Source organism: Palaemon carinicauda, chromosome 1, assembly GCF_036898095.1.
Source record: "Palaemon carinicauda isolate YSFRI2023 chromosome 1, ASM3689809v2, whole genome shotgun sequence".
Taxonomy (NCBI): domain Eukaryota; kingdom Metazoa; phylum Arthropoda; class Malacostraca; order Decapoda; family Palaemonidae; genus Palaemon; species Palaemon carinicauda.
The window spans coordinates 140,486,130-140,501,680 of record NC_090725.1 but is presented as its reverse complement, the minus strand read 5'-3'; the positions used below and the strand labels follow the sequence as shown (position 1 = coordinate 140,501,680).

Sequence of the window (15,551 nt, the reverse complement as noted above, 5' to 3'; positions counted from 1 at the left end):
AACTCCCACCTACCTGTTGTCAGTTTGAAGTTTACATAGCCCTATTTATTCCGCATATATAAAATATTATTAACCTTATTCTGCCACACCAGCCATCGCCTACAAATGCCCTGAGTTGTTATAAGCCTTCTAAACCTGATGTCTAATCCCTGTCGAGTATCTTGGAAGTAATGAAAAGTATCTTTAAACGGTTCAATCCTGCAGGAGAGCAAAACAACACTTTTCCTTTTCAAAGACTTCCTCATGGTTTCTTGTGATGGAATTTCATCAAGTGTCTCCCTCCCTCATACAAATACTGTAAATGCACTTACTGTACACATATAAACATGTAAAGACACTCACATATATACATATATATATATATATATATATATATATATATATGTATATATATACATACATATATATATATATATATATATATATATATATATATATATATATGTATATATATACATATATATATATATATATATATATATATATATATATATATATATATATATATATATATATACATATATATATATATATATATATATGTACAGTACATACATACATACATACATATATTTAAATATATAAATATACATACATATTGATATATGCTTTTGGGACACAGGTTCTCTCAAATGCGACTTCCATTGAAGGTGATTACCTTAATGGTGTCAATGTGTTTTCTACAGTAATCCTCGTATTTCCTCAGCTTCTTTAGATTCTCAGGAGTACCAGACTAAAGGGTTAGCCCTACATGGATACTAGATGTACATTAGAATTATCTATCTGATATATCTGTTATCTGCATATACATTCATGTTGCAATTTAAAAATAGTTGGTCATATATAATTTTTCCAGCGCATAAAATTCACAGTTAAGTTTTGAAAACACAAAATAATGTCTCTCAATGTGTCGAGGCCGATTAGATATTAATGATTTTCATGGTGAAATATGTTCCGTTCGTCAGTTACAGTTGAATTTTATAAACACCTAATTATGTGTTAAAGGTGTGATTATCATAAACGGGATTTTTTTTTCTTTACATTTACAAAGCTTGGATTTGAATCTTTATGTACCTCCAGTATCATTGAATCTAAGATCAACACACCTATTCAAAATTCAAATAGCAAAAAATACCAAATGGTTCAAACATTTAGCTAAAAGCAAAAATAGTTAACTTTATGATTTCATATACACGTTTTATTCACGTACCTGTCATTGCATAACGTTTGCTATTAATGATGCAGATTACTATTCTTGTAAGTAATCATTTTCTAATTATGGCCCAAGACTCTAATGAAAAATAGCCCGAACATTAAGATGGTGTTACAATAATGGAGTTGCTCAAATTTTACAGTTGGTTATTGTGTTGCATTTTTTATAATCTTTTAAATTATTTTACATTTTTGTTTCTAATATGGTTTGTATTTTGCAACGTTAAGGAGTGTGGGAAATAAATGACTATTTTATTATTAATTTTTTCAACCTCTGCTAATTTTAGACAGCTATTCGTAATTCTCTATATTCTGGGCCTTCCCGTTTTACACTTGGTCGGCCTGGATATCTTTTTTACAGTCTCTCTCTCTCTCTCTCTCTCTCTCTCTCTCTCTCTCTCTCTCTCTCTCTCTCTCTCTCTGTGCTAAATATTTTACGAGTTTCCAAGACTATAGCTGTAATATTTAAACTGCCATTAGCTTTATTAGTATATCATCAATATTTATATGATTATAGACATGAGATCAAGTAGTTATATATATTGGAGCTTCTATAAGAACGGTAACAGTGAACTGTGCAATTTTCCGTTTTATAATTTATGAGTACCCTTAATATGTGAAAAACATGCCTTGGTCACGCCAGTAAGTCATATTTCCCTTTTAACTATACTGCTTACTTTTACTTCGATGTATTTTGTTCAAAATCTAATGGACATGTCCTTGGGTCGTCATACCCACAAGTTTTGTTGAAATTGATTCAGTAGTGTTTGCGTAATGTTCACAAGCATAAAAATTGATATCGCGATTATTTTTAAAGTACTTATGCGTATTCCATTATTTCTAAAGTACTGCTAAGCATTCGTACTTTGATTTACCTCACCAAAAAAGTTGCAGAATCATCCTTGAATCCTACTCAACTTGACTACCAAGTTTGGTCAAAATCGGTGCTGTAGCATTTGTGTAAAGTTGCTCACAAACATACAAACAAAATGAAATAAATAATCTAATGATCCAAAATGTTACAGATTAATCCTTGGGTCATACCCAATTTGACTACCAAGTTAGTTCAAAATCGGGACACCCATTTTGGTGTAAAGTTTCTCAGAAACAATAAAACAGACAAGGGTGAATACATACCATGCGCATAATCTTTGATTCTGGGTATGACAATTATTTCCAGTTTGGATAAGAATTTAGAGCATAGAATTGTACAATTTCGATAAATATTCGTTAGATTATGTAGAACACCATTTATTTAGGAAAAAAGCTGCTTTATGTCTTACATTGTGACCTTTATCATTATGCTAACCATATCTATTATTATTATTATTATTATTATTATTATTATTATTATTATTATTATTATTATTATTATTATTATTATTATTATTATTATTATTATTATTATCATGACTACTTTGGTTTTACGTCTATTTCTGACAAAATATCAGTATTCATTAACGAAAAGCTATCTTACACATCCCTAAGGGCATAGATTATTATTATTATTATTATTATTATTGTTATTATTATTATTATTATTATTATCATTATTTTTATTATTATTATTATTATTATTATTATTATTATTATTTTTTTTTTCTTCTTTTTTCAGGAACACCTTTCACGGTAAAGATGGCGATGAGAGGAATAGACGTGGTTGTGACTGGGTGTTGGATTCTGTGGACCAGCATCGAAGTGCAAGCGATGTCGCCGCCAGCGATTTCGTTTCCAGGCTTCTTCCCGGCTCCTTTCCCTGCTGTTTCGCAACCAAATAGGATTTTCAATCAAGATATGCAATTACCTCTAATGGGATCATGTAATGACTTCGTACTTCGTTTTTCATTTGGGAGTATTTAGAGGGACAAAATGCTGATAATACTCAGCCCTATAAAGTTTTAGCTCCGGTTAAAGAAGGGTCTGACTTGGTATTATAAGTATCGATGGTGCCTTAAAAAGCTAGTTCGACTGGCTAACCCCAAATTTTGCAATAATGCCTCTTGTTATGAAGAGATAAAATGAAAATGCAGCGATTGTTTCTCTCTCTCTCTTCTCTCTCTCTCTCTCTCTCTCTCTCTCTCTCTCTCTCTCTCTCTCTCTCTCTCTCTCTCTCTCAAAACTCCACCGGATAGGTCAAATCTGGTTTGTTTGGCATGTACAATGAATAGGAATTGTAATGCACTTTACAGAAAAAATAACTATTCCATGTTAACAAACATGATTCAATTTGACACATGTCTATGAATATTTACTTTGGAGTCATTCAATTTCCCTACATTTAAAAGTCAGGTCTAAACAGTCGAATAGCATGAGAAAAATCCCATTATATTAGAATACTTCTGTGCTTCATAAAATTAGCCTGTCTTTTAGAACTTGATAGATTTTGTAAATGTTCTATTTAAGCTATGATTTTTAAAATTTTGGCTGTATAAAACATGAATTATGGAATGCTCTATTTCTGTGGTTAATCTGTATTAATGTTAAATGGCAACACACTCATAAATTCGGCAAGAATTTGTGAATCTTTATTCAAGTTAATCCAACAATAGAATATATACATTGGAGCAATAAGAATAATTTTTCTATAGATTGGATTTTTTTTTCTTTTCAAGTGACCCTTATCTATTAAGTTAGTTTTACTCTGAATATAGTAAAGACCAGTTATTACTTTGGCTTTAAAACAGATATACTCTAATTATTTTACAATAATTCCTCCGAACAATCAATCATTTATCCGTATATGTTCTGTATAATTTCCACGGAAGTTAGCCTATATGGCAAGAGATATATTTAAAGATTTTAGTGAGCGTACCACAATGGTGATGATAATAACAGCACAATCAGTAATAATGATAATGATAATAGTGATAGGTAAACTCAACTTATACTCTAAATATCTTATCAGTGAAAGAAATTCCATGAATACTTGTCTTGTTCATTACTTTTAAAAACTATTTTTATGCTCTTATTACAATGTTCATCTTAAAATTATGTACATCATTGTTGAATAACTTTCACTAATCGTTAGGTTTTATATTGGAGTAATCTGTAAGGGATGTGATAAACTACTGTATATTTTTCACCTTCGAACTCTCTTTCAAATTGCTATGTAACGTTTATTTTCTTATCTAGTTATGTAAGATGAAAAAACTTGAAGATTCTTGAAGGTTCATTTGCATCAGTTGTGCATTGACTGTCATTTAATGTACATATTTTTGACAAGTTTTACATGTCACATGTATATTTAGTTTCATATATTCATCTGAAACCTTTATTTTCAGATCATCCATTTGGGCACCATAATTACGAACACAGCCCAATTCAAGCTAATCAATTTAACTGGCCACTCCAATGGTATAGGCAACCAAACTATAATAGATTTAGAGTGCTACCACCCTTTTCCCCCTTCGGACAGAGTGTATATCCACACATGTCCCAGCACCCATTTTCATTATTCGAACCATACACTCATATTAAGAGCTTTCCAAGGGTGTATCAACAAATGCCCGCTGCCGCTCTCAAAGATAGTGAGCTAGGTGAACAACAAAAAACAGGTAATACAGCACCAACAGACAATCAACCACTAGCAAACCCAGAAACACCTGGAAATGAACAACCTCAAACAACAGCTGCGGTACCTGTAAATAATCCACAAACAAATGATCAAGGCCAAACCACACCTGCAAATGAACAGCCTCAAACAACTGCAAGTGCACCTATAGATAATCCACAAACTACTACGTCTCCTACAAAAGATCAAGGCCAAACCACAACTGCAAATGAGCAACCCCAAACAACTGCAGCAGCACCTATAGATAATCCACAAACTACTACGTCTCCGACAAATGATCAAGGCCAAACCACGCTAGCAAATGAACAGCCTCAAACAACTGCAGCAGCACTTATAGATAGTCCACAAATTACTGTATCACCTACAAATGATCAGGGCCAAACCACACCTGCAAATGAACAGCCTCAAACAACTGCAGCAGCACTTATAGATAATTCACAAACTACTGTATCACCTACAAATGATCAAGGCCAAACCACAACTGCAAATGAGCAACCCCAAACAACTGCAGCAGCACCTATAGATAATCCACAAACTACTACGTCTCCGACAAATGATCAAGGCCAAACCACGCTTGCAAATGAACAGCCTCAAACAACTGCAGCAGCACCTATAGATAATCCACAAACTACTGCATCACCTTCAAATGATCAGGGCCAAACCACACCTGCAAATGAACAGCCTCAAACAACTGCAGCAGCACCCATAGATAATTCACAAACTACTGTATCACCTACAAATGATCAAGGCCAAACCACACCTGCAAATGAACAGCCTCAAACAACTGCAGCAGCACCTATAGATAATTCACAAACTACTGTATCACCTACAAATGATCAAAGCAAGACGACACCTGCAAATGAACAGCCTCAGTCAACTACAGCAGCACCTATAGATAATCCTCAAACTACTGTATCACCTACAAATTATCAAGGCCAAAACACAACTGCAAATGAACAGCCTCAAACAACTGCAGTAGTACTTAAGAATAGTCCACAAACCCCTGTATCAGCTACAGATGGTCAAACACAAACCACTGCTGCAGTACCTACAAATATTCAGATAGATTCAACCCCCAAAACTTCTACAAATGACCAACTGCAATCGACCGCTGCGGTATCTGTCAGTATTCAAGCTCAACAAAGTCAAACCGATAATACTATGATAGTATTAGACAAAATTGAAGTAGCTAGTACCATGTCACCATCAACAGAATATCCTCAGCAAGAAGCGTTCTCATCAGCAGACACTGGGTCAACCGCAATCTTGGCTTCAGCCTCCTCTACCCCACCACAAGGAGACGTCTCTTCTGACTCTACAACCACTGAATCATCAATAAATATTTTTATCCCATCCGAAAATGGTCGGAACAGAGTTAAAGCTGTTTTGGTAGGACCAGGCTCCTTCTCTGGCTCAAGTGGTAGTTCTGGAAGTAGTATTTCCGGGACTGGAAACATTGCCATACTAGACCCAGAAATACTCCAAAGGGATCTATCACCTACTTTTACAGCTGTGAAGCCACCACAAATCAACCCAGTCATGATTCCCTTACAGGTAGGGATTCCGTCTCTCCCAAATCTTTTGGAAGGATCAAGTGATAGCCATGGTGTGGGAAATATGGTTTTCCCTCATTTCCTTGTACCGGCTGTTCAGCTTCAACAGAATGACAGAAGTATACCTGAAGACAGGCAGCCATCAGTTGTTTTTCCAGGCAGTATGAAGCATAATCTTCTCAACAATGATTTACAGAATCCCTACTTTTAATGTCTTTGATTGAAAAAGAGTTGTCCTCTATTGCTTGATAATCCACACAATTGTTTATTATTGTAGCATATTTTTTTCTTCATAATTTACTAGCAATATATTTACGTAATAATGTTTCTAGGAATCGGAAGCCTGATTAACACCAATCATTATCATAATATCGAACAACACTAATTTGTTTTTGTGATTATTGAGAAAGATAGGTATTCGTTACTCTTTCCCATTACATTAAATGCAAATTTGAGTATATGTTGTGACTTTCACTTCAACCTTTCATTTGATCTTAATATCTCAAAATGTCTGGATAAAATAAAAAGCCTAAGAAGAAAATTCCCCAAACCAACCAATATAAGCACATGTCACTTTACTGTTATTTGAAAAAAAAAGCGCATGCATTAAATGGCTTTACCTCTTAATTACGAGAATCGTTATTCAAAAAAGAGATATATTCACTAAAAATTTATAATTATAAATACTACGACGTAATCATAAAGAGATGATTAAACTTATGGTAAAACAACGTGAAATACATATTGGAATAGATCATCGAGAGAGAAAGGAGGTAAGGGAGTTTTATGTTTTGTATGAAGCAACTAGTGCTTCCGAGTTTTATCGCTTATGGGGTATAATTCACGCTTCATCAATTACAGGATGAATGTGGCTGCGACTATTATGTCGTCTTTCATGTAAAGCCGGGAAACAACGGTATAATGTTATAAAGTATACACACACACATCTCTTTCTCTCTTACTTTACACACATATACACACACACACACACACACACACACATATATATATATATATATATATATATATATATATATATATATATATATATATATATATGTGTGTGTGTGTGTGTGTGCGTGTATATATGTATATATATGCTGTATATAAATGATGATATATATGTATATATATACACACACATATAAAATTTATATATATATATATATATATATATATATATATATATATATATATATATATGCAAATATATACATATATATACATACATACATATATATATATATATATATATATATATATATATATATATATATATATATATATATATATATATATATATATATATATATTATCATCATCATCATCATCATCATCGTCCGTCATTAGCCGTTACTAGTCCACCACAGAACGAAAGTGGACATGTTATTCCACTTGCGTCTGTTTGCGGTCTTTCTATGCCAGTCCACATCCACAAACTTTCTTAGTTCGTCAATCCATCGTTTTCTCTTCCTTCCCCTGCTTCTTTTGCAATCTCTAGGGACCTGTTTCGTTATTCTACATGTCCATCTGTTATCTGTTATTCTCATTATACACCCTGCCAATGTCCATTCCTTTTTCTTATATGTTGTTACAATATCCTCTACTTAAGTTTAATCTCCTATCCATATAGCTATTTTTCTGTCTCTTAGTGTTATTCCTATCATTATTCTTTACATAGCTCTTTGAGTTGTAATTAGCTTATGTTCTAAGGCTTTAGTAAAGCTCCAAGTTTCTAGTGGTATGTTAAAACTGGTAGGACTATTTGATTTTAATTTTCATAATCTCATTTTGTATTCCGAAAGCTCTCCATCCGATACCTATTCTTCTTTTAATTTTGGTCTCGTGTCCTCGGGAAACACTTACTGTCTGTCCTGAGTAGTATATTTATTAACTATCTTTAGAAGTTCGTCCACAACTCTTATTTATTGTCTCTGCATTTTCAATAAACATTATCTTAGTTTTATTCATATTAATTTTCAGTCCTACATTTCTGCTTATTTTATTCAAATCTTCAATCATCTTTTGCAGTTCCTCCCATGATTCACTAAACAGAACTATGTCATCTACAAATCTTAAGTTGTTAAGGTATTCCCCATTAATATTAATTCCTATATTTCCCAAATCTAGATTTTCAAAAACTTCTAGGCACGCTCTGAATAATTTAGAGGAGATGGGGGTCTCCCTGCCTAACTCCTTTCTCAATTGGAATTTTCTGACTATATTTATGTAGTTTTAGGATTGTTTTACATCCTGTATAGATTCTTCAAATATATATATACATACATATATATATATATATATATATATATATATATATATATATATATATATATATTTATATGGATATATACACACATACACACACACACACACACACACACACACATATATATATATATATATATATATATATATATATATATATATATATATATATATATATGTGTGTGTATGTGTGTGTGTGTGTATATATTCATATATATACTGTATATATACATACATACATACATATATATATATATATATATATATATATATATATATATATATATATATATATATATATATATATATATATATATATAAAGAGAGAGAGAGAGAGAGAGAGAGAGAGAGAGAGAGAGAGAGAGAGAGAGAGAGAGAGAGAGAGAGAGAGAGAGAGAGAGAGAGAACACTCTCATCTCTGCTATGTACAACAGACCAGACAGCAAAGAATTGCAAACAGTTGAGTAACATGTAGGCTTATGGGTCATGAGAATATTCCAAGGTAATAGCGGTCAACGGTCAAGTATGTTAGAATACTATTGAGTGTACATTTTTCAGGTAACCAGCTGAAGAAATACACAACAAATATTTAAAATCGGGAATATTTTTCTTTTTCGGAGGAACAATTCCATGAGGAAAATCTTTCTGATACCTCCAATGCATCAAGTCAATCGTATAAATTTCTAAATAGTTAATAATTAATCACATATAGGTTTAGATCGGTATTTGAATACTATAAGATGCAAATTACGTGCTATTTTCAGAAGGAGACTTTTAAATGAGATACTCAGTCGAGATTTATCTTGCAGATACTATGCTGTTTTGAAAGCTACAATACTAAAGGGGTCGGAATTCTAAATAGCCAATTTATGGGCACCCTATCGTCTCTCAGGGTTGTATAGAATGCATAAAAAAACAATTGTTAAGTTGCTCTTGTGCATAATAATAATAATAATAATAATAATAATAATAATAATAATAATAATAACAATAATAATAATAATTATAATGATAATGATAATAATAATTATAATAAAAATAATAATAATAATAATAATAACAATAATAATAATAATAATAATAATAATAATAATAATAATAATAATAATAATATTACAGCTGGAAGTAATGAATCTAATCATATTTGTACAATCTAAAACGAAAACTGTCGCAAGGTGTAATGTTAATGAAATATCCTTAACGTGATATATATAACCACTTCTAATGAAACCAAAATATAACAACTCATTTCCAAGAAAAATACTGTTTAAATTGTCTACTAAACTACAAAACACTTATGTTTTTACAAAGGACAGATGTACTGTTGTATTCGAAATTATTGACCAAAATCCTTTCTATAGAATTTTCTATTTACAGCAGAAAGAAATCTGTAGGAGATGACAAGTTACTAAATTATTCATTAGAAAGTAAAATGAAGAAAAAGTTGAAAATTTAAACCAAACAGATTCAACAAAAAGGAAATTGTTTTTTATAAGTATTAGAATAAACACCTTAATACCAAATTAAATGCGATAATACTTACATAAAAAGCAATAAACCGGCTATCGGCAATTGCTTTGCAAGTCATTACCATTATATTTTTTTCATTATCAGTAACATTATTAACATTATGATTTTTCTTCTTATTGTAATTACAGTATTATAAAAAGAACAGCTGTAACCCTAGTTAGAGAAAGCAGAATGCTGCAAGCCTAAGGTCCTCAATAAAGAAAATAGCCAAAAGGAAAAAGAAAAGAGAAAAAGTAGAGACTAAACTGAAGAAACGGAAAGGTAAAACAAACTACAAAAAATAAATAAGTAAAACTAAAGTAGATATAAATGAATACAAATCTAAAATTAATAAGTAATAGAAATTATGAAACGAGACCCTAGTCGTGCTTTTGCACATGTGTGAACTTCTAAAGTTCAAATCACTTACAGGTTTAGCATACAAAAAACAAAAATAGTCCAAAATCTTTGCCCCAGAGAAAATGATTATTGCACATGTACCATGGAAGGTGAAAATAAGAAGCAAGACTATGAAAGAGGTTACTATGTTCGAAGGTTGTGATAAACCATCAAGGAAATTCCCTCAAGGAAAGTAGTTACCTAAATTTTGCTGATAAATTTCCCAATAAAACAAAATGAAATACTTGAGAAAAACGTACTCTGTAGAGTATTTAGATATCATAATACTGTTAGGTGAAGAATTTAATAATTTATCCTTTTCATTTTAACTAATTACAATACTTACTTTCTTTTCTTAAAGTTGCTCTCTTCTTATATCTTACATAATAGAAGGAAGTACTTCCCTTATTATATACAGTACACGAGGCCATCAATATCTGACATTTTGCAATAAAAACCAAGCATCATCGAATAGCATAAAGAATGTCACATGATCCTCCTACAGTGTTAAAAGATAAGCATTAAAGTTGCAAAATAGACTGTGGGCTTTTATTTTTTAAGGCATTCAAATAATTCAAACCATATTTTAGCCAAACAATTACAAAATAATGGAAACTAAATGTTGTATAGAAATTTAAACTTGAAACGGGAACAGAGCTTGATAGATAGATATTGAAAGATCATCACCTGCTGGACTTTCATGAATTTGACGAGAGAGAGAGAGAGAGAGAGAGAGAGAGAGAGAGAGAGAGAGAGAGAGAGAGAGAGAGAGAGAGAGAGAGAGAGAGAGAGAGAGAAGGTATCAATTTTCCCGGGCTGATAATTAGGAATATAGGAAATATTTATCTGAGATATATTTCTTCTTACTTATGATATATATGAACTCCAACATAGCAATGAATTTTATGGGTTTTTTGTAAATGCTTAGATTAAAAAGAATTGAGCAAATTGCACCACAGTCTCATTAGCCATCCGTTTCGAAATATATGTACTCTTGAAGCCAAGGCCTTATGAAATTCAAAGATAAAATCACGAGAATAGATTATATAAACTCTCTTGAAAAAAATAATATTACAATTAGCATGTGGAGTACCCAGAAAATTGATAAGTAAGGGATCTCAATTATAACTCACAAGGACATCTCTCCCAGATCTGACAGAAGATTCCAAAAGGATACCTCTCACAGATGACCTCCAAAACATAGATCTTGCACAACACTCTCACAGGGTACCTGTCATAAATGACTTCCAAGAGGTTTATCTCAGAGAGGCAAAATTCATGGATGGCGCTAACGAGGTACCTCTCAGAGATGACTGTCAATAAATATCCTACATATGTCTTCCTATGGGGTACCTTTTTAACCAATGACTCCTGAAAGGTAGACCTCATATTGGACTCTAAAAAGCTACTTTTCATATATGAAAGGTAGATCTCACATATGACTCCTAATTCATACCTCTCACAGAAACCACCTTTGACGGAGAAGTCATATGTGAGCAGTATCTTTCATAGATGACTCCCAAGAAGTAGCTCTTCCCAGGAGGTGGATTCTAGATATGACTTCCAAAGGATATCACTTAGATATGACAACCAAGAGGTAAATCTCACAAATGGCTTTCAAAGGGTACCTCTCAAAAGGTGAATCCTAGAAGGTAGATCTCATAGTTGACATCTTAAAGATAATTCTCAAGATACCTATCATAGGTGACTCCTAAAAGGTATATCACAATAATGACTCCTAAAGGATATCCTTCACATAGACTCTAATACGTAGATCTCAGAGAAAATTTCAAGAGACTACCTCTCAAGCATATCCATTAAGAAGGGGTGTCTTACACATGACTCCTACATATGTCTCTTACAGACATCAACTAAAGAGTATCTATCACAGATATCTTCCAATAAATAGATCTCACAGATAACTCATATATGGTACCTCTAACAAATGACTCGCATGGGGTAGATGTTACAGATAACTCCTAATCAGTACTTCTCGTGGATGATTCCTAAGATGCAGATCTCACAAATAGCTCCCACGAGGTCGATCTCAAAGATAACCCCAAAAGGCAGATCTTAAAATTGACTCAAAAAGGGAACTTCTTAAACAAGAATCACAAAGACTACCTTTCAAATATGACTTCTAAGGAAAACTTTTCAAATATAACTCCTAAAACGTACTTCTCAAATATGACCCATATGAAGTAGATCTCATTCAATACTACCAAAGGGTATCTACAGATTAATTCTAAGAGGCACAAATCACTCCTAAAGGATCTCACATATGCCTCCTATAACTCTACTGATGACTACTAAAATTTAGATCTCATTGATGACTCCAGCAGGGCACCTCTCACAGATTACTCACAACAGGTAGATGTTACAGATAACATCCATAATGTAGAACCCACGGATAACTCCTTCGAGGTGGACCTCACAGATGACTCCAAAAGGTTACCGCTCAGAGATACCTTTTAAAGGCCGATCTCAAATTTTACTAACATGGAAAACCTCTTAAATAGGATATACAAGAGCGCCTCTCAAATATAATTCCTAAAAGGTTCATCTCAATTATGATTCCTAGGAAGTATAATTCAGACATTACTCCCAAAGGGCATCTCTCACGGATAAATTCCACAGAAGACTAAGATGAGGAAGATCTGATAGGTGAATTTTAAAAGATACCTTTTGAAGATGACTCAAAAGGTATAGATCTCACATATACTTCCATAAGGTACCTATCATGGAAGACTTCTAAGAAGTAGGTCTAAAACATATATTTTAAAGGATACTTTTCATAGATAAGTATTAACAACTGAATCTCATAGAAAAAGCCTAAGGCACAGATCTCATTGACGACTCTTGAATGGTATCTATCACATATGACTCAAAAGACATAGCTCTCAGAGATGAATCCAGATGGTTACTTCTTATAGGTAACTCCTTAGAGAAGGATGTTGCAAATGATTACCAAAGGGTACCTGTTAAAAATAATTCCTAAGAAATAAATCTCCTATATGACTCCTAAAGGATACTTATCATAGATGGCTTCTAAGACATATTTCAATAACAATTTGAAAAGTCGCCCCTCCAATATAACTCTAAAGATATAGATCTCACAAATTACTCAAAAGCGTGGGCAAACAGCTTCTAGATAATTCTTCAGTGGTGGATCTCAAATGTGGTCTAAAATCGGCACCTCTCACAGATAACTCCTAAAAAGTGCAACTAACTGGTATCTGTAAAAGGGTACCCTTAACAGAAGATCCTAAGAGGTGGATCTCAGAGATGACTCTAGAAGGGTATTCTTACAAATGACTTTCAAGAGGTAGAGGTTAATGATGGCTTTGAAGTGGTAACTCTATCAGATATCTCCTAGGTAGTAGATTTCTCATGTAACATCTCTTATTGATGACTCTCGAGAGGCAGATCACAATTAACACCCCTGAAAGGTACCTTTCAAACATGATTTCCTAGAGAAAATCTAACAGATGACTTCTAAAGAGTACCTCTCACAGATGACTTCTAAGAAGTAGATGTCATGGATAACTTCCAAATGGTTCCCCTCACATATGGCTCCTAAGAAGTAGATCTCATATATTAGTCCCAAAGGGTAGACAAGTCCAAATGAATATATATAACAGACGAATTACAAGAGGTAACTTTCACTAATTATTCTCAAAGGGTACTACTCACAGATGAATTACAAGAGGTAGCTCTCTCTGATTACTCTCAAAGGGTACTTCACATAGATGACTCCTAAGAGCTAGAACTCACACATGATTCACAAAAGGTAATGATAACAGATGAATACTACGAAGTAAATCTATCATATAGTTCCAAAAAGGTACCTCTCATGAATGACTATTAAGAAGTAAATATCACTTATGACCATCAAAAGGTAATTCACACACATGACTCTCAACAAATATACCTCAGAAATGACTCACAAAACCTATTCATTAAAGAAAAGTGTTAAGAAATATATTTTACAGAAGAATCCTAAAAGAAACCTCTCACATTTAACTCCTAAGAGGAGGATCTCTTTGACGACTCCCGAAGGGTACATCTCAAAGACGAATTCTAAGAGGTAGAGTTCACAGAAGACTTCCAAATAGTAACTCTTACATATGACTACAATGAGGTAGATCCAAATAAGATTCCTAAAGGTTATCTCTCATATATGACTCCTACGAGATATATATCACAAATGCCTCGGAAGTGTAATGCTCACATAAGACTCCCAATAGATAAATTTCACAGATGACTCCCAAAGGGTACTTTACGAGAGGGCCTGTAGGTTGTAACTGAGAGGCAAAGTGAATACAACTGACTTTATTTCAATAGATAGTGAATTTATATATATCAGGTTCCGGACAAGAAGGTCACAAAAATTCAAACATACTTATTCATGTATAAGCAGGCTTAAATAGGTCCTGTTAACAGTTAGGGGCAAATGAGATATACACAAAAAAGTTAAGACCGTTACAGTGTACGAACATGTCTGAAATACGTGTGATAAAGTGCCTAATCAGTAGCTCTTACAAATGATTCTTAAAGGGCACCTCTCATAGATTATTCCCAAGAGATAAATCGAACAAATAACTCTTAAGAGATATATCTCATAGAGGATTCACATTGGGCAGCTCTCACAGACGACAAACAAAGAATACATATCACGAGACTCCTACCAGGCATAATTCATATTTGACTATTAAAGTGCACCTCGCATATAATATTCTTACGAAGGGTACATCTTACTGATGATTCATAAAAATAATAGGTCGTCAAAATGAGAGCCGAAGATTACATCTCTCAGGTGACTCCCAAGATGAATACCTTACAAACATTTCCCAAAGGAGGCCTCTTAAAGATGAGCGCTAAGAGGCAGATCTCATAAATAACTCCAAAAGGGTATTGCTCACTGTTCACTCGAAAGAGATATATCTCAAATATGATTCTTAAGGAGTACTTCACAAGGATAAATTCCAAGGGGTAGATTTCATAGAGACATTCCAAAGAGTAACTCTTACAGATGACTA

At 32.9% G+C, this 15,551-nt stretch overlaps 1 protein-coding gene across 1 annotated transcript in view; it reads left to right on the top strand.

Annotated features, from left to right (window-relative positions):
- The window catches only part of LOC137652150 (mucin-22-like), a 10,502-nt gene extending 3,706 nt beyond the window's left edge, over positions 1–6,796 (top strand). Inside the window, exons 2-3 of the mRNA XM_068385356.1 lie at positions 2,828–3,031; positions 4,494–6,796. Of these exons, the coding sequence (XP_068241457.1) occupies positions 2,848–3,031; positions 4,494–6,547 (2,238 nt within the window). The 5' untranslated portion in view covers positions 2,828–2,847 and the 3' untranslated portion in view covers positions 6,548–6,796. The remainder of the gene's footprint in view (positions 1–2,827; positions 3,032–4,493) is intronic.
- Positions 6,797–15,551: the final 8,755 nt, after the last annotated feature.